Genomic DNA, 20,978 nt, shown 5'->3' on the forward strand with positions numbered 1-20,978 from the left:
GGAGACACGCATCGCTGCGTGTTTGGATGACATCTCGAAGTGATTGACGACACATCACCTCAAGCTCAACCTAGACAAAACTGAGCTACTGTTCCTCCTGGTGAAGGGTTGCTCGCACCGGGACTTGTCCATCACCATTGATGATACCGTAGTGACGCCAACTCGGACTGAGAGGAACCTGGGTGTGACCCTGGATGACCAACTGTCGTTCTCAGCAAACATTTCATCCGTTACACGCTCCTGCAGATTCCTGCTCTACAACATCAGGAGGATTCTCCTCTTCCTCAATGACGAGACGGAGCAGGTTCTCATCCAGGCTCTCTTCATCTCCCGCCTGGACTACTGCAACTCTCTACTCGCCGGAGCCCCGGCGACGGCCATCAGACCTCTGGAGCTTGTCCAGAAGGCCGCAGCTCGCCTGGTGTTCAATCGCCCCAAGTTCTCCCACACAACTTCCTTTCTCCGTTCTCTACACTGGCTCCCTGTAAGAGCTCGCATCCAGTTTAAGACTGAGACCCTAGAATACAGGGCAGTGAAAGGAACAGCTCCTTCCCATCTCCAGGCCATGGTCAAGCCCTACACCCCCGCCCGACCACTTCTCTCTGCTGCCTTGGGGCGATCGGTCGCCCCGTCGCTCAGAGGTCCTGGTGGCCGATCGACCCGGTCACGGCTGTTTTCTGTCCTGGCCACACAGTGGTGGAATAAACTTCCCACTGACGTCAGGACAGCAAAGTCGCTGCCCATCTTTCGGCGTAGGCTGAAAACCCACCTCTTCAGGAAGTGCTACCCTGAGCCTTCCACTCAGCACGTATTGTATTCATACTAGCTTGTTGCACTTATTGTATTCGTATTACTTATAGCACTAACTGTTTCTCTTGTTTCTGCACTGTACTTTGGCTCTGAGTTATGCTCTGCTTCATGCTCTTAGATGCTTGTTAGGAAAAGGAAATGTACTTATGACTTCTGGTGACTAGTAGTTCTTTTGATTACCAATGTTGATCCACTTATCGTAAGTCGCTTTGGATAAAAACGTCTGCTAAATGACTGTAATGTAATGTAATATGTTTATAATGTTTATAGTGTTTTTATTTATAATATTTGTTTATTGTGTTTATAATATTTATAGTGTTTATGTTTATAAAGTTTTTAGTGTTTAAGTTTGTAGTGTTTATGTTTATAGTGTTTATGTTTATAGTGTTTATAATGTTTATAGTGTTTATGTTTATATTTATAGTGTTTGTAATATTAACAGTGTTTATGTTTATAATGTTTATGTTTATAGTGTTTATAATATTTATAGTGTTTATGTTTATATTTATAGTGTTTGTAGTATTAACAGTGTTTATGTTTATAATGTTTATGTTAATAATGTTTATGTTTATAGTGTTTATAATGTTTATGTTTATGTTTATAGTGTTTATAGTGTTCATAATGTTTATGTTTATAGTGTTTATAATGTTTATGTTTATAGTGTTTATCATGTTTATAGTGTTTATAGTGTTCATAATGTTTATATTTATAGTGTTTATAATGTTTATAGTGTTCATATAGTGTTTATAATGTTTATAGTGTTCATAATGTTTATGTTTATAATGTTTATAGTGTTCATATAGTGTTCATATAGTGTTTATAATGTTTATGTTTATAGTGTTTATAATGTTTATGTTTATAGTGTTTATAATGTTTAGAGTGTTCATAGTGTTTGTAATGTTTGTTTATAGTGTTTATAATGTTTATGTTTATAGTGTTTCTAATGTTTAGAGTGTTCATAGTGTTTATAATGTTTATGTTTATAGTGTTTATGTTTATGTTTATAGTGTTTATAATGTTTATAGTGTTCATAATGTTTATGTTTATAGTGTTTATAATGTTTATAGTGTTTATAGTGTTCATAATGTTTATGTTTATAGTGTTTATAATGTGTATAGTGTTCATATAGTGTTTATAATGTTTATAGTGTTTATAGTTTTCATAATGTTTATGTTTATAGTGTTTATAATGTTTATAGTGTTCATATAGTGTTTATAATGTTTATAGTGTTTGTAATGTTTGTTTATAGTGTTTATAATGTTTATGTTTATAGTGTTTATAATGTTTATAGTGTTTGTTTATAATGTTTATATTGTTTATGTTTATAATGTTTATGTTTATAGTGTTTATCATGTGTATAGTGTTTATAGTGTTTATAATGTTTATACGGGTTAGGGTTAGTTGTGACCGTGGCTAAATGGAGGGCAGGGCCGCCTTTCAATCAGAGGGTCGGCGGTTCGATCCGGTCCTGCTCTGCTAGTCTCATGTCAATGTGTCCTTGAGCAAGACACTTAACCCCAAAATTGTTCCCGTAGCTGCGTCTACGGTGTGTAGATACTGAATTGTAAGTCGCTTTGGATAAAAGCGTCTGCTAAATGACTGTAATGTAATGTTTATAGTGTTTGTAATGTTGATAGTGTTGATCTTTATGTTTGTTTATAATGTTTATATTTATTATATTTACAATATTTTTAATGTTTATAATAATAATAATGTTTATGGTGTGTGTAATGTTTATAATATTTATAATGTTTGTTTATATTGTTTGTGTATAATATTCATCATGTTTATAATATTTATAATATTTAAATAGTGGGTTTTCTCACCGGGGTCGACAGCTTGGACTTTAACTGGACAATCAGAGAAGATCGTGAATCCAAAACCATCTTTTCCTCGAACAACGTTCACCTGGAAAAAACAAAGAGAGTTCAGTTGAGCTGGATCTATAGGATACATGTACTTATACACGTCCATGTATTTTTACATACATATACATGTACACGTCCATGTAGTTGTACATACATATACATACATACATTGATTCTGTGGCTGCTGATGCATCCTGAAAATGATAAACCAGAACTGTGAAACTGATGTGACACTATTACTGTTGAGATTATTTGTTACAAGTTACAAGTTCATGCTCCTCCTGCTCCCCAGATGATAAAATAAGTTCCTGCTCTTCCTGATCTCCAGAGGAGGACTGGAGTTCCTGCTCTTCCTGCTCTCCAGACGATGAATGAAGTTCCTGCTATTCCTGCTCTCCAGAGGATAAAATAAGTTCCTGCTCTCCAGAGGATGAATGAAGTTCCTGCTCTCCAGAGGATAAATATTGTTGATGTTAGTTCGATTCCCGGCTCCTGCTCCGCTAGTCTCATGTCAATGTGTCCTTGAGCATGACACTTAACCCCAAAAATTGCTCCTGTAGCTGTGCCTACGGTGTGGAGATAGATACTGAATTGTAAGTCACTTTTAGCGTCTGCTAAATGACTGTAATGTAATGCTGCTCTTCCTGCTCTCCAGAGGATGAACACTGTCGATGTCTTCGGCCATGTTGACACATCCAGATCTGGACAGGAGGTCTGTCTGTTACCATGACGACCAGGAAAGGTTGAGAGTTTTCTCTGCACAAAGGAAGTTAAATGTCCCTGAGTTCAGACTGACAGGCTGATATTAAACCTCCTGGAGGGTCTGAGTAGACACACCATGGAGGAGGTCTTTAAAGAGGACTCAGACTCTCAGTGTTTGTGTTTCTCTAAAGGTTCAGTTTGGTTCACACGTCCTCAGAGACGTCTGATATTTAAACACAGTGATGTATGTAATAACATATGATCATTATATAAAAAAACATATAATCATTATATTAATAACATAATCATTATATATAATAACATATGATCATTATATATATTGACATATGATCATTATATATAATAACATATGATCATTATATATAATAACGATCATTATATATAATAACATATGATCATTATATATAATAACATATGATCATTATATATATTGACATATGATCATTATATATAATAACATATGATCATTATATATAATAACATGATCATTATATATAATAACATATGATCATTATATATAATAACATATGATCATTATATATATTGACATATGATCATTATATATAATAACATATGATCATTATATATAATAACATGATCATTATATATAATAACATATGATCATTATATATAATAACATCTAACCATTATATATAACATGTAATCATTATATATAACATGTAATCATTATATATAACAACATGTAATCATTATATATAATAACATAATCATTATTTATAATAACATAATCATTATATATAATAACATGTAACCATTATATATAACAACATGTAACCATTATATATAACATGTAATCATTATATATAATAACATAATCATTTATAATAACATAATCATTATATATAATAACATGTAATCATTATATATAACAACATGTAATCATTATATATAACAACATGTAATCATTATTTATAACAACATGTAATCATTATATATAACAACATGTAATCATTATATATAACAAATTGTAATCATTATTTATAACAACATGTAATCATTATATATAACAACATGTAATCATTATTTATAACAACATGTAATCATTATATATAACATGTAATCATTATTTATAACAACATGTAATCATTATATATAATAACATAATTATTTATAATAACATAATCATTATTTATAATAACATATCATCATTATATATAATAACATGATCATTATTTATAATAACATATCATCATTATATATAATAACATAATCATTATTTATAATAACATAATCATTATATATAATAACATAATCATTAAATATGATAACCATTAAATATGATAACATATAATCTTTATATATATATATATATTCTGAGGTAAAAACATGAATATCTCTTATTTTAATCATCAGGTATTAAAGTATTAATGAGGACCAGGCTGGGAGGTGGAGCTAAAGGAAATGCTACTGAGCATGCTCAGTGGGCCCAGTGTTGAGGAGGATCCTGGTTCATTCATGGCAGCAGTGAAAAATGGGTATTTATTTGCCCTGTGTTTCGTCTTACGACGTGTTTTCACTTCATCAAAGAGGATTAAACCACTTTGCTCCCTAAAATTGTTGTATTCAGCATTCAGTTGTTCGTAGCTCCACCCCCTCTGTTGTCCCTTCTGGTTTCAGAAAAACAAGATGGCGTCAGTCAAAATGCCGAACTGGAGGCTTCAAAACAGCCCTCCACAAACCAACGGGTGACATCACAATGACATCTTCCACTCCTACAGCTCATGGCTGAATACAAGCTGCAGGCTGAGAGGAGGCCTGAAGACAAATCTCAGGGTGGAATAAACACACAGCTCCTGAACTGAAGAGTTCAAGTTTGTCTTTGAATGTTTGTGTAGCCTGTTCAAACACACACACACACACACACACACACACACACACACACACACACACACACACACACTCACACACACACACACACACACAGTTTCTCAGTACCATCATGCAGTTTTAATGTGTGTGAATTATTGATCGACTTGTCACACAAACACACCTCTGGAGGTTTCTGACAGGAAATGACCTGTAGTGACATCACACTGTGCAGCCAATCAGAAGACACTTCCTGCTGTGATGTTTGTGTTTGTTGGTGAACGTCTGTCACACCGACTCCATCAAAAAAACTGATGATTTAATGTCATCTTGGTAGCAGAAACCTGAAATCAGTACTGGACTCTACTGGGTCCTACTGGACTCTACAGAACTCTACTGGACTCTACTGGAGCCGAAAACACACCTAAAGGACAACAGTCCTGGTGGCTCACCTTAACACCTTAACCCACTTAATTTCCTCCAGAGAGTTTGAAGTCAGAATGACAAGAGTTCAAAGAATCCAAAACTCAACTTTCATCAGAGTACAAATAAAAAACTGAACTGGTCCTTAAATCAGAATCAATAATCAGACCTGAGGCAGATTCTGTCCGATGCAGATTCGACACAGACGGTGGATCGTGTGCATCACAGCGGATCACGTTGATTTCAAATTCTGCAGGTCCACCCGTCCATCTTCAGATCCAAATCAAGATCCAGGGTTCAGACAATCCGGTCTGATTCAGATCCAGAATAATAAACACAGATCCAGGTCTAATCCAGGTCCAGATTTACAGAAAGAGTTTTCAACAAAAAACAGAGCCAGATGGAAACCAGCTCAGGTTTATAGAGCCAGATCCTGATCTAACCCAAACTGTCACAAGAGCAGTCAGGTCTGAACCAGGTCCAAATTTACAGAACCAGAACTAGATCTGACCCTGGTCCAGATTATAAGAAAGAAATTTATTCCAGGCTTCAGAGACAAAGAATCCAAACTAATCCACATCCAGACTTCACAAAACCAGGGGAAAAAAACAACAAGTCCAATCCAGATCTACAGAACCAGGTCTGACCCAGGTCCAGCTGGTCTTGTGGTCTAGGTGGTCCAGTGTGTGAGAGACTCAACAGTCTACTGGATGTTAGAGAGCAGAGAGTTCAGGAAGTGTGTCTTATCGCACGGATACACACTCTGTTTGTGATTGTATGTGTTTCCTGCTATTCTTCTGACTTTTGGTTCCCACACACACACACACACACACACACACACACACACATACACACACACACACACACACACACACACAGACACACACACACACCCTCCCCCGCGTGAACGCTGTCATTCAGGATCGACTGTTTTCAACTCTGGACTCTGACGGTCTTCAGCTAGTCCCTCAAAGACCTGAACCGTAGACCGAGTCCCGGTCCCGCTCCCCCTCATGGACCTGAACTGACTTGAACCTGAATCATGTTCACTGTGAGACAGAAAGTCTTTGCTGCTGGGACATTTTATAAAACTCTTTCTGTCTTCAAACATCTCTTTAACGCCTGAGACTCTTTTCTAGCTTCCTCTTTCAAAACAAAATGATGTTGAGGCTCTTATTCTGAAAGGCTCTTTATGAAGCAGCGCAGTGTGTTGGAGCTCTGTTGCTATGGTAACTATTGCATCATGTATCATACATGACATGTGAAGCTGGTTCACACATTCGTCTTCCTGAGAGTTGCTGCTCTTGTGAGGACCGATGTGAACTTCAGACCGTGATAGTGAGGACATCTAGTCCTGGTCCTCACTGTTTGAGGGTTCAAGATCAGGTCTAGGTTCAGTCCAGGTATCAGACAGGTTCAGGTCTTAGGGAATAAGGTGCTGTATTATTGTGCAGTAAACATGTGTGTGGTAGCAGAAGAAGCTTCACTCTATAATTCATCACATGTGAATCTTTGATGAGTCTTTAAAGAAAAACAGTCAAACACACAGAGTCGGTTTGTGATCATCTGATTGGTCAATAACATCTTAGCAGCTTGGCTAAGTAGAGATGCTACAAAATGCATTAATACCTGCATAGATTCATAGATACATCTCCAGTGTTCTCAGACATATTCAACACCTCACTCAATCAGTCTGCTTCAAGACCTTCTTCACCAACCTCCAAAACACCACAGGACCAAAGGTAAGTCTAGCAAGATAAGTCTCAAATAAAGAAAGGCAGCTCCCAAGATATCAAAGGTAAGACCAGATTCTACATCAACAAGTTTCAAGTCAAGACCAGCAAATGCAAGGTCAAGTCCTAAATGAAGACAGGTCAAATCTCAAGTCAAGACCAAGTCTGACTTTGTCTATTTAATGACACTTGTGTTGCTGAAGTCTGTAATGCTGTATGTGTGACGGCGGAGGAGGACTCACCGGTAGTTGCTGGGTCGCCTGACGCCGGTTGATGTCGACACACAGCGTGGAGAGGTAGCTGCTGTAGGTGGGGTTGGTGGGGTCCAGGCTGTGGTTCGTCAGTGCTTTGAGTCCAGTGGTGGTGATGTGGTTCAGGTTGGTTGTGGCGGCCGCCGTTGAGGATTTGGTGGTGGGGATGTGGTTCAGGTCAGTATCTGAAGTGGAGTCCGGAATCCTCCGGAGGTCTGTTGCGAGCAAATAACCACCATCATCATTATCTGCTGCATCGTCCCATGACCAGGCCGTGTTCTTCCAGAACATCCCGCCTCTTCTCAGACCAGAACAGACCAGGAGAGACCAAGAGAGAACAGACCTAACCAGACCAGGACAGGTGGTCTTGTATCACAGTTCAACCCGCAGCTGGCCACTACAAGCTGAACCAACAACATGCAGATCTTAAACCAGGAATCTTCCTTTATTCAGGTTCTGAAGGTTCTGAACTCTGTTGGATTAAAAAACCCTGTTTCCTCTAAAATGTTTCGTAAAAAAAGTCAAATGTTGATGTGAAAATATCAAAGTCAGACTCCATGACCCGCTGAAGAAGAACAAATACTTCTGATGCTACTACTGACAGTACTTCTAATACTACTACTGCATCTACTGACGCTACTACTGACAGTACTTCTGATACTACGAGTGCAGCTGCTGCTCGTCCTCCTCTGATGTGATCGGTCGAACGAGAGTCAGATCTCAGTGTGACGTTTGAGAGAGAGAGAGAGAGAGAGAGAGAGAGAGAGAGAGACAGACAGACAGACAGACAGACAGACAGACAGACAGACAGACAGACAGACAGAGAGAGAGAGAGAAAGAGAGAGACAGAGAGAGAGAGAGGAGGAGTTTACACTGAGATAGAAGGAGTGGGGGGGTGGATGGAGGTATTGTGAGGGTCACATAGTTAAAGGGCAGCTTCTCATCACCATGGTAACTGTGTGGACCCCCGGGGAGAAAGAGAGAGAGAGCAGGAGTCAGTTTAATATATATCTACTATAAATATAACGTGTGTGTGTGTGTGTGTGTGTGTGTGTGTGTGTGTGTGTGTGTGTGTGTGTGTGTGTATGTGGGTGTGTGTGTGTGTGTGTGTGTGTGTGTGTGTCTCCTGAGGGTTTCTGCCAGAACTAATGAAGGTAACATGTTAGCCTGTGTGTGTCACTTCTGATCTGTAAGGCCCTTAAAGGACCAGGACCAGGACCCGCTCCATTAAGAGGGCTCAGAGCTGAAGCGGCTCCTTGAAGGCCAACAGAAGTTCACACAACCGATTTAACTCCAGACTTCAGGTGATGTGGAACGCTGTGATTTGCTTAAAGAGACCCAATCAAATACTGTATGTTTGTGCATTTGGGTGAAGGAAGAATCGTAGATCTAGACGTCCTAGAAGAGTCCACTGGGATCTTAACGGGTTAGAACCAGGAGACAAACCTCCAGTTCTTTAAAGTGAAGCTCCTCTTTTGTGGAACAAACTTCCCGTTTCATCGAAGAGTAGGCTTAAGACTTTTTGATTATGCTTGTGCTTATAGTTAGAGCTGGTTCAGGTTTCTAGTTAGGGCTGGTTCAGGTTTCTAGTTAGGGCTGGTTCAGGTTTCTAGTTAGAGCTGGTTCAGGTTTCTAGTTAGGGCTGGTTAAGGTTTCTAGTTAGAGCTGGTTCAGGTTTCTAGTTAGGGCTGGTTGAGGTTTCTAGTTAGAGCTGGTTCAGGTTTCTAGTTAAAGCTGGTTCAGGTTTCTAGTTAGGGCTGGTTCAGGTTTCTAGTTAGAGCTGGTTCAGGTTTCTAGTTAGAGCCGGTTCAGGTTTGTAGTTAGAGCCGATTCAGGTTTCTAGTTAGAGCCGGTTCAGGTTGCTAGTTAGGGCTGGTTCAGGTTTCTAGTTAGGGCTGGTTCAGGTTTCTAGTTAGAGCTGGTTCAGGTTTCTAGTTAGGGCTGGTTCAGGTTTCTAGTTAGAGCTGGTTCAGGTTTCTAGTTAGGGCTGGTTCAGGTTTCTAGTTAGAGCTGGTTCAGGTTTCTAGTTAGGGCTGGTTCAGGTTTATAGTTAGAGCTGGTTCAGGTTTATAGTTAGAGCCGGTTCAGGTTTATAGTTAGAGCCGGTTCAGGTTTATAGTTAGGGCTAGTTCAGGTTTATAGTTAGGGCTGGTTCAGGTTTATAGTTAGGGCTGGCTCAGGTTTGCCTTGGACCAGCCCCTAGATAAGCTGCTATAGTGGTAGTGCCCGGGTAGTCAAAACAGCGCAGAAGATCCTAGGAACCAAGCTGCCGACTCTGGACACGGTCTATGCTAGCTGTCTACACAAGAAGGCTAGCAACATTAGCAAGGACCCAACCCACCCAGGTCACAGTCTGTTTGTCCCCCTGCCATTGGGGAGAAGGTATAGAACAATAAAAACATGTATCAACAGACTGAGGAACAGCTTCTTCCACTGGAGCTGTAACTTAGACCTGAACAGCTAGCACCACCCCCCATCAAGATGCTAAAAACTCTACTGATACACTTTATACTCTGTTTGCACAGATTTTATTACTTAAATTGTATTACTTCGTAACGTTCTTATTCCTTTTGCATTTTGTATTTCCTTCTGTATTTAATCTTGTATATTGTTTGTAATCGCTGATGAGAGCTGCTGAGGGTTACCAAATTAAATGTCGTATCACTACAATGACAATAAAATGCTTTCTCTCCTCACAGGTTTCCATGGATCGTAGTTTTATCTGGACCCCGGTCCTTCCTCCCACCACGGCCCTGCTGACTCCCACTGTTAATATCATTTTTATCATTACTCACATTACTATTTTATATTACCGATATCATTAACACACATTACTGACTTTGCTTCTTCACCGGAATCTCTGTGCTTTCTCATCTCGCAGGTTTCCGTGGATCCTGGTTATACCTGGACCCTGGTCTTGCCTCCTGCTGTGGTTCTGTCATATGCATTGAATGTGTTGTAACTCTGTTATGTTGTTCATTCTGTACACATGACATCTTTTGCACTTCTGTCCATCCTGGGAGAGGGATCCCTCCTCTGTTGCTCTCCCACAGGTCTCTCCCTCTTTTCTCCCCGTTAAAGGGTTTTTTGGGGGAGTTTTTCCTGTTCCGATGTGAGGGTTCTGATGTGAGGGTTCTGATGTGAGAATTCTGATGTGAGGGTTCCGGGACAGAGGATGTCATCTGTGTACAGATTGCAAAGCCCTCTGAGGAGAATTTGTAATTTGTGATTTGGGGCTATACAAAAATAAATTGAAGTCAAAGCTTCATGTGTTAAACCTGCATTCTCTCTAGTGGCGACTGCTCTGGTTGTATAGAAGTCTAGTCTAAAATGACTCTACTTCTCTCTTGATTTATTCCCTCAGTAAACATTGTAAACATGAGTTTATGGTCTCAATCTCTAGTTTACAGTCTTCTTCAATACAGCATGATGTTCATTTAGTACATTATGCTCCATTTAGAGTCAAACAGACCATAAAGCAGGGATGATTTAGGGGCGGGGCTACACAGTGATTGACAGGTCTCTACGTCACTCCTCCTCAGTCCAGATATGGTCACTTATGTCACCAGTTTGTAGTTTCTTTGTGTAGTTCTTGTCTTCCACTGGGATGAACCAATCAGTTGCGAGCAGGACCATGTGATCTGTAACTCACCACAGTGTGCTGGAACGTCCTCGGGGCTCCTTATTGGTCTGTTACGCTGTGATGTCACTCTCAGGTGTTTGGACCGCCCAAACTCCTCCCCCAGTAGGTAGAACCAACCAGTGACAAGCTGCCAACACAAAGGGGGCGGAGCCAACAGGTAATTAAATGTAACTATAGATAAAAGTAATCTGGCATTTTGATTCATCAATAAATGTTTGTGTCCAAAAAACTGAATGAAAATGTATTTAACATTAGATCCATAAAATATTAACAGTGAAAAGAACAAAAAAAGATTTCAGAAGGTTTCATTCATTCGTTGATTGATTAATTGATTGCTTGATTCATTCATTGATTCATTGATTCGTTCATTGATTCATTGATTTGTTCATTCATTCATTGGTTCAGGAGACAGCAGGCTTATCTCAAACCAGCCTGCTGTTAAATATGAGATCTGAAAGCCAATCAGAGTGAAGTATTCCCTCTCTGTTGATTGGTTTAACTGACCTTAGAGGAAGAGACGAGAGAACTAATCCCAAAGCTCATACAGCCAATCAACTGACTGCACCTGAGGAGGTGAGGGAGGGGACGGACAACACACACACACACACACACACACACACACACACACACACACACACACACACACACACACACACACACACACACACACACACATATATCATCATTGTTATGCGCAAAATTCAATAATGAATTAAAAGTAGTGTATTGCTCACTTTTATTTTAAAGTACTGCTATATGAAGAGAAGTACAACAACATTTGGTTTGAATCACTTTAAACAGGTTCTTGTTAACAGCAGTATTCTTCACACAGTATCAGTTATATTTCTACTATCTGTGCTCAGTGTGTGACTTTATTTAAACGTTCCACTGCTGTGCAACATGAATACAATGTTCCACACGTTTCATCAACATGTGTTCTTCTGTCTTCATGACAGTCAGAGCATGTGAACACAGCTCCCACTGTTCATCAACATAATGCACCGAAACTCAGAGGTGACGACGGTTACCCGGAGATGTCCGGTAGTCTCCGGTGAGAGCAACAGCTGGTGAACGTTGTGTATAAATATATATAACGTATATATATATATATATATATATATATATATATATATATATATATATATATATATATATATATATATATATATATATATATATATATACATATATATATATATATATATATATATATATATATACATGTGTTTACATGTTTTAAATATTTTCATGTTGACGTTCAAAGTGATGTCATCACTCACCTGCTGAACACTGAAATCAACAACCTCTTCAGGTAGAGGTCATCACTGATACACCTAAAACACACACACACACACACACACACACACACACACACACACACACACACACACAGTTAACATTCACAACATGAAGAGCGTCCGTGTGTGTGTGTGTGTGTGTGTGTGTGTGTGTGTGTGTGTGTGTGTGTGTGTGTGTGTCTCTCACAGCTTAAACTTGTATTCTGGGTTCTTGTTGTTCAGGACAGTTGGGGTTTTCATCATGACACAGAGGTCAGAGGTCACCTCCATCTACACAAACACAGTTTGTGTTACTTACTGCTACTACTACTACTGCTACTACCACAACTACTACTAATAATAATAATAATAATAAAAATAATAATAATAATAATGCTACTACTACCACTACTGCTACTCCTACTAGAACTGAGTTCTATACCTTCACATAGGAGTCACATGACCTCATCAGCCCTCTGGCCTTCTGGACTGTGGAGAGAAGAAACACTGTCAGAAAACTGAGAGAACAATAACGTTTGATTCAGGAAACTGGACACCAAGAGTTCCTCAAGGACTCAGAGAGTTCCTCAAAGACCCGGAGAGTTCCTCAAGAGCTCAGAGAGTTACTCAGAGATCCTGACTGCTAGATAAGTTGTATTGAATCAGGTATGTTATTATTGATCAGAATGAAAGCTCTTCTCTGATTGGCTGCTGCATCACTTACTGTGAATGAGGAGCTGTCCCACCTCTGGAGTGATTGACAGCTGCAGCTGGCCTATTGAGAGAGAGAGAGAGAGAGAGAGAGAGAGAGAGAGAGAATTGACAGCTGGTTTAAATAACGGATCAATACCGACATATTGATTGATTTATTGATCTTACCTCGGCCTCTGAACACAGACGGGTGGATCTTCCTCTTCCTCCTAGTCCTGGTCTCAGGCCTGGACCTGATCCTGGGTAGCTCGCCCTCTTCTCTGCAGGACTCTGGACCCAGGACTCTCTCAGAACTCATCCTGCTAGTCTTGGTCTCTGAGAACTGATCTGAGACCAGACCTGCATTCCTCTCTGGGCCTGCTGTGGACCTGGACCTGACCTAGACCATGGCAGACACGCAGATCAATAGGAGGTTCAGGATCAGACAGAGACCCTGTAAAAGTGCATCTCCAACTGACCTCTGAGGTGGACTCTGTGGTCCTGGTCTGTCTGACGCTGGTTGGTCTAATCCGGTCTCTCTGGGTCTCAGTAGATCCTGGATCCATCTGGTCTGTGAGGATGGAATCCTGACCCAGTTCAGACCCTCTGAGCTCTACAGTCTGGACTGAGGTCTGGATCCTGGTGTTCCTGATTAGTGCCACTCTGACCTCAGGTCTACAGAACTGGATCTCACCTTCAGACCTGAATTCACATCTGGTCCTGGTTCTGCTTCCAGAATGTGAAAACCTGCAGAAATACATGTAAAGTCTGAACCTGCTGTTATTGATCAATAACCAATAATCAATGTGATCAGTTCTCACCTGACTTCTCTCTTCAGGTTCTGAACTTCTCCTGGATCTCTGTTCTCCTTACAGCCTCCTCTTGTCCTCCTCTTCACCTCCTCCTCTCTCCTCCTCTTCCCCTCCTCTTCCTCTTCTTCTCTCCTCCTCTTCATCTTCTCTTCTTCTTCTTCTTCTCTCCTCCTCCTCTTCACCTCCTCCTCATCCTCCTCTCTCCTCCTCCTCACCTCTTCTTCTCTCCTCTTCTTCATCTTCTCCTCTTCTTCTTCTTCTCTCCTCCTCTTCACCTCCTCTTCTTCTCTCCTCCTCTTCATATTCTCCTCTTCTTCTCTCCTCCTCCTCCTCCTCCTCCTCCTCCTCTTCACCTCCTCCTCCTCCTCCTCTCTCCTCCTCCTCCTCCTCCTCCTCTTCACCTCTTGCTCCTCTCTGCACCTCCTCTTACGGGCTGGAGGCAGACACTGGGCCTCCTGGTGCAGCTGGAGGACAGCTCCACCACAGAGCCTATCAGAGCACAGCAGGTGTCATGAAGCTGAAGCTCGTCTCACTGATTGAAGCTAATGAGGAGGATTAAGGGATTAACACACACACACACACACACACACACACACACACACACACACACACACACACACACACACACATCCCTCCTCTAGTTCACATTTAAAATGTATTGAGTTACTGAAAACATTGAACCATTAATATTGATATTAATATCGATATTAATATCGATATTAATATATAATAATATCGATATTAATATATATATAATATATATAAATAATATCGATATTAATATTGATCTGAACCAGTGATAATAATCACTACATGATTAAAGACAGTTAATCATTGAAGATATTATATATTATATATTGATTATTGTCACATTAATGATTAATTTGTTAAAGTTTGAATCACAACAATGAAACAAGATTTAACATTAAAACATATTTCAGTCATTAAAGAAGTTTAAACTATTTAAATCACATCAGCTCAGATTCAATGGATCAAAGTTTCACTCTTTTATTCTCACCTTTTTCTGCTGCAGAGAGACGCATCCATCAATCTCCTGAAAAATAACTAACCGTCTGACTAACTAACTAACTAACTAACTAACAAACTAAAAGACTAACTAACTAACTAACAGTCTGAATAAAGAAACTAACACTCTAACTAACTAACTAACTAACCGTCCGTCTAATCTCTTCTCTTCTTTTTTCTTTCTGTCTTTTATGTTTCTTGAATTTTCCCTCTGAAAGAAAAAAAAATTCAAACCAGAAGCAGATTTTCAAGTTAAACGAACACACATGACTGTTTCCTCTATGCCCTTTCAAAATAAAAGCTTCTTTTCGTCGGACTAAAGCAGCTCTTTATATAAACACACACACACATACATATATATATATATATATATATATATATATATATATATATATAATAGTGCCGCTATCAGATTTACATTTCGTCTGGAGCTCTCGATCTTACAGCATGATCTTCTTCAGCAGAATAAAATCATGTGAAACAATAAAATATCCAGAAGAGCTTTTAAATGGAACATAATGTTTTCATGTTATTATAATTAACTAATAAATAATTTCAGATCAATAATAACAACTAATCAATCATTTCAGATCAATAATAGCAACTGATCCAGAACCTGTTGATGTAATCTATGAACCAGGCTTTTACTGTGAAACCCAGTCCTCTGTTTCCTGTGTCATTGATTCTGTTTGTTAGACTTCCTGTGAGGGGGGGGGGGTCCACATGTGTTTGTCATTAACAGAGGGGATGGGGGGGGGGGGGGGCAGCCTGTTGGCAACGAACCATGGCAACTAACAAACCAAACTCCACTCAGAGACCTGAAGGTTTCTCTCACACTTCCTGTTCTCCTCTCGTCTTTATGTTGTTGTTGTTGTTTTTGTTGTTTATTCCTCTGATTATTGATCACATATTCAGATCAATGCAGTAAAAGTACCAAAACCATCCGTCCTTTGTCCCACTAATCCTGTTCAGGGTCCTGGGTGTCTGGAGACCAGACCAGACCAGACCAGTTCAGACCAGGACCAGACCAGGACCACCACAGAGAGACTGGTAACCTGAGCTGCAGGTCTGGACCTGGAGTACTAATACTACACTGACAAAATACTATGTTACTGTAAAAGAACTAATACTACACTGAAAAAATACTATGTTACTGTAAAAGAACTAATACTACACTGAAAAAATACTATGTTTCAGTAAAATAACTAATACTGCAATGACAAAATACTATGTTTCATTAAAATAACTAATACTGCAAACATTATTGTAGGTGACTATCGGCAACTGAAAATGAGTCACCGAGAGGCTGAGTAGGGGAGACCAACCTGAGGACGTGCTGGCAGTAAATGAATCACGGATCCAGTTGCTGAGTTTTGTCATTTTATTTGCGGGCAACAAACTGCAACAAACTGTTGAATAATACACATTGACAAACGTTCAAAACAGTTTCTCTTGATCCCTGTTGTACAAAGGTGATCGACAGCGATCAACAGCATCAAGCAATGATAATAGTGATAATAGTAATAGTGTCTTTAAAGGGTTGTTGGTAAACATAAAGTGGGCGTGTCTTTAAAGGGTTGTTGTTGTTAAACACCATTAAGTGGGCATGTCTTTAAAGTGGACCCTCTAAACATAAACTAAAGGTTGCTGTTGGGTGTTTAATTAATAAATAAACATCATATATGACTCTTGTAATATTTTGTGTGTACATATTTGTATAGTACGTAAAGCTGTAAGATCAATGAAGTACAAGTACAACATCAATGAAGTACAAGTACAACATCAGTTAACATGATGATTATCACAGCATCACGCCTCCTGTCTGTCTGTCTCTCTGTCTCTCTCTCTCTCTGTCTCTCTTTCTCTCTGTCTCTCTTTCTCTCTGTCTGCCTCTCTGTCTCTCTCTCTCTCTCTGGTGGAGAGCGTGGTGGTAGAGAGCGTGGTGAGCGTTGCTAAATGTTTGGTGATTTTTTTCAAACGTTTCATCTTTTTTTCATCCATAGTTCACTGTGTGACTGACTTGTGGTGATATTTTTGTGTGATCAGTGGTATTTTGGCGGACAGAAAACCGTGTTTCTTGTCGGGGATGGCGTCCTCTGAGACGCCGTCCCTGTCGCTGAGACATGGAGTTCGGGTTCAGCCCGACCCGTGTGTCCCGGTAGAGGCGGTTCTCCTGGCTGTGGGGGACCGTGTGGGACACGTTAACCTGAGCTATGCCTCCAGGATGAACAGAGGTGTGGTGGTGTTTCTAAAAGAGGAGCGTTTTGTGACGGAATTAATATCGAGCGGCGTCACGCTGAACGGCGCGTATCTGCAGGTTTCCCCGCTCGCAGTGCCCTCCACCCGGGTCACCGTCTCCGGTGTTCCCCCGTTCATCTCCAACCAGGTGTTGGAGCGGGAGCTGCAGCGCTTCGGGAAGCTGGCGAGCAGCTTCAGAACTGTGGGTCTGGGCTGTAAAGACGATAAACTGAAACATGTCCAGTCCTTCAGGAGACAGGTGTTCATGTTCCTTACCGGTCCTTCTCAGACGCTGGAGGTCTCTTTTAGGGTGAAACACGGGGAGGGACACTACATGCTGTACGCTAGCACAGGTAGCATCAGGTGCTTTGAGTGTGGGGATGTGGGGCACAAGCGGACCGCTTGTCCTCACAGGCCGGCCGAAGGGCGCCCCGAGCCGGGGGCCGTACCGGCGGAGGAGCTTGATCACACCGGGGCTCCGCTGAATGACGAGCCGGCGGAGATCGCTGCTCCTGGGGGGGGCGATGATCCGCCGACCGAGGAGGAACACAGCGGGCAGACAGACAGTCAGGTCGGGGAACAGAGAGCTGATTCATGCGGAGAAACAATTATTGATGAGAACTCAGCAGTTCTGAGTCTCACAACAGAGGGAAGGAAAGTAGCAGAGGAAGCACTGACAGCAGGAGCAGACGAAGGAATCAGGGAAAGTGGAGCAGGCAGCAGTAAAGAGCTGACAGCTGAAGCTGACCAAAGTCAGGCTGCTGGTCCAGAGGAGAGTGGGAAGGCTCGTGTTGTGGAGGAGGAGATGGAGTACGACTCTGACTCTGATGGTCTCTCTGTCACAGACTCACAGTTTATAATCGAAGATATGTACAGGCTGAACGAAATCAATGCATTCCTAGATGAAACGTTTGGGAAATCTGTAAACATTTTAGAGTATTTTCCAGACGCAGACAAGTTTATAAAAAGTGTTTTGACATTACAGAAAGTGGTTGGTTTGGAGGCGTTAGATGAAAAGAAACGTTTCCGTCTTAAGAAACACATGACGAGTCTCAGAAAGCTAATGAAGAAGAATAAAGGTTCCAAAAGGTTAAGAACCTCTAAGTGAGTCTGTCATGGATGTGCTGCACTTAATCTTTATGTTACTGTTTATTCTAGTTGTCTACATCACCGCTCTTTTGCATTATCCAATGGTGGGGGTTGGCTCTTTGAATATTAACGGTGGGAGGGACCGACAGAAGAGAGCGGCCATTACAGACATGATCACACAGAAACGACTAGACATCGTTTTCCTGCAGGAAACACACAGTGACCAACACAATGAGATAGACTGGGGTTTGTGGTGGAAGGGCCAGTATGTCCTGTCTCATGGGACCAACCTGTCTGCAGGTGTAGCTGTTCTGTTCGCACCTGGGCTGAATGTTGACATCATCTCCTCTACAGAGATAGTGACAGGCAGGGCTCTAGTGGTCAGAGCATCAATACAAAACATTACTTTTGTTTTTATTAACATCTATGCTCCAAACCAGGGCTTCTATGCTCCAAACCAGGGCTCACACAGAACGGACATCTTCAAAACACTTAAAGATGTCCTGCAGCAGTGTGACCAGAACGAGTGTGTAGTGATGGGAGGGGACTGGAATTGCACCATAAATTCCTTATTGGATAGAACAGGAGAGGAACCTCACCTACAGTCATCTGCCACCTTATCACAGGTCATTGCAGAGTCAGGTGTGGTGGATGTATGGAGGGTCAAACATCCCCAGGTTAGACAGTACACATGGGTGAAGGTGTTGGATGGGAGCATCAGGGCAGCCAGGCTAGACAGGGTCTACATATCTCATAGTTTCAGCAACCGGTTATTGAACAGTCACATTTACCCAGTAGGATTCACTGACCATCACCTAGTCACCTTAGATGTGCACACCTCACCAACCACCAAATGCAGCTCTTACTGGCACTTTAACAGCAAGCTGCTTCAGGACAGTGATTTCTGTGAAATGTTTGAGGTTTTCTGGGGGATTTGGAGACAAAAGAAAAGCGACTTTGAGTCCCTGAGTCAGTGGTGGGACGTTGGAAAGGCACATATACGAGTCTTTGTTCAGCAATACACAAGTCACTCCACAGTAAAAATAAAAAGGGTCATTGAAGATCTAGAAAATGAAATCAGGGACTTGGAGCACAGTCTGCTCACTCACAACAGCACAGACACTCACAGGCTTCAACAGAAGAAACAACAACTCGGTTCTTTTCTACGAGAACAAGCTAAAGGAGCTTTGGTCAGGTCGAGGTTCACCAGTATTAGGGACATGGATGCTCCGACCTCCTACTTCTTCAATCTGGAGAGGTCTGTCTCTCGGACCAAACAAATGGTGTGTCTTCGCCTCCCAGACGGTAAGATGACGACTGACCCGATTGAAATGAGACAACATGCCGTAAGTTTCTACAGTGCTCTGTTCAGGAAGGAGGACAACTACAGAGAGAGTGTTGACGAGCTGCTTCAGGACCTTCCTCAGCTGGGCCCCGAGGACAGAGCTGTTCTGGACGCCAGCATCTCCCTGGAGGAGCTGACTGCTGCTGTGGGTCAGATGGCTGCTGGTAAAGCTCCTGGACTGGACGGACTGCCTGCGGATTTCTATAAACACTTCTGGAAGTGTTTGGGGGCCGACCTGTGGGAGGTGCTACAGGAGTGTTCGCAGACAGGCCTGTTACCGACATCATGTCGGCATGCAGTACTGTCACTGTTACCCAAAAAAGGAGATTTGTCCTTACTGAAGAACTGGAGACCGGTGGCGTTGTTATGCACAGACTATAAACTTCTTTCCAAGGTGCTCGCCAACCGGCTTAAGAACTTTCTAGAGACTATAATCCACAGAGACCAGTCTTACTGTGTACCGGACAGATCCATCATGGATAACATTTTTCTCATGAGAGACTTGTTGGATCTTTGTAAACTGTACAATATTGATGTTGATGTTATATCATTAGATCAGGAGAAGGCTTTTGATAGGGTTGATCATGGTTTTCTTGTTTCCACTTTAAGAGCATTTGGTTTTGGTGAAGGGTTTGTGTCACTGTTAGGTTTGATGTACAAGGAAGCTACTTGTCTGGTGAAGGTGGGGGGCGCGCTGAGCTGTCCAGTTCAAGTCCAGAGAGGCATCAGACAGGGATGTCCTATCTCTGGACAGCTATATTCCATTGCCATTGAGCCTCTTCTGAACAGGTTAAGATCCCGTCTATCAGGACTCATGTTACCTGGGCTGCCTCAGCGGCCCTCGTTGGTGGTGTCAGCATATGCTGATGATATTTATGTGTTCGTCAAAGACCAGAGGGATATCCAGTTCCTAGGTAGCAGTTTGGTTTTGTTTGAGAGGGCATCTTCAGCAAAGGTAAACTGGGAAAAAAGTGAAGCTTTGCAGGTTGGGCAGTGGTTAGACCAAGAAACACCAAAGCTACCAGGAAACATCAGATGGGGAAGGCATGGCTTGAAGGTTTTGGGTGTTTTTTTGGGAACAGAGGAGTTTCAAAGACAGAACTGGGAGGGTGCTATGGAGAGAGTATGTACCAGATTGTCTAAATGGAAATGGCTGCTACCTCAGCTCTCTTACAGGGGGAGGGTCCTAATTGTCAATAACTTGGTTGCCTCAACCCTTTGGC

At 41.3% G+C, this 20,978-nt stretch overlaps 1 protein-coding gene across 2 annotated transcripts in view; it reads right to left on the reverse strand.

Moving 5' to 3' along the window:
- Window positions 1-14,244, reverse strand: part of LOC137866730 (regulator of G-protein signaling 3-like) — a 25,065-nt gene extending 10,821 nt beyond the window's left edge. For both annotated transcript variants that reach the window (XM_068702799.1, XM_068702800.1), the window contains exons 1-11: window positions 14,067-14,244; window positions 13,725-13,992; window positions 13,435-13,645; window positions 13,280-13,330; window positions 12,998-13,044; window positions 12,764-12,846; window positions 12,559-12,612; window positions 11,783-11,843; window positions 11,288-11,405; window positions 7,627-7,850; window positions 2,637-2,718 (exon numbers count right to left, since the gene is read on the reverse strand). In XM_068702799.1, coding sequence (XP_068558900.1) covers window positions 2,637-2,718; window positions 7,627-7,850; window positions 11,288-11,405; window positions 11,783-11,843; window positions 12,559-12,612; window positions 12,764-12,846; window positions 12,998-13,044; window positions 13,280-13,330; window positions 13,435-13,645; window positions 13,725-13,992; window positions 14,067-14,200 — 1,333 coding nt within the window. In that variant the 5' untranslated portion in view covers window positions 14,201-14,244. The remainder of the gene's footprint in view (window positions 1-2,636; window positions 2,719-7,626; window positions 7,851-11,287; window positions 11,406-11,782; window positions 11,844-12,558; window positions 12,613-12,763; window positions 12,847-12,997; window positions 13,045-13,279; window positions 13,331-13,434; window positions 13,646-13,724; window positions 13,993-14,066) is intronic.
- Window positions 14,245-20,978: the final 6,734 nt, after the last annotated feature.

The sequence above is a fragment of the Cebidichthys violaceus genome, unplaced genomic scaffold, assembly GCF_023349555.1.
Source record: "Cebidichthys violaceus isolate CVI_PGR_0920_01 unplaced genomic scaffold, fCebVio1.0.p SCAF_9, whole genome shotgun sequence".
Classification (NCBI taxonomy): Eukaryota; Metazoa; Chordata; class Actinopteri; order Perciformes; family Stichaeidae; genus Cebidichthys; species Cebidichthys violaceus.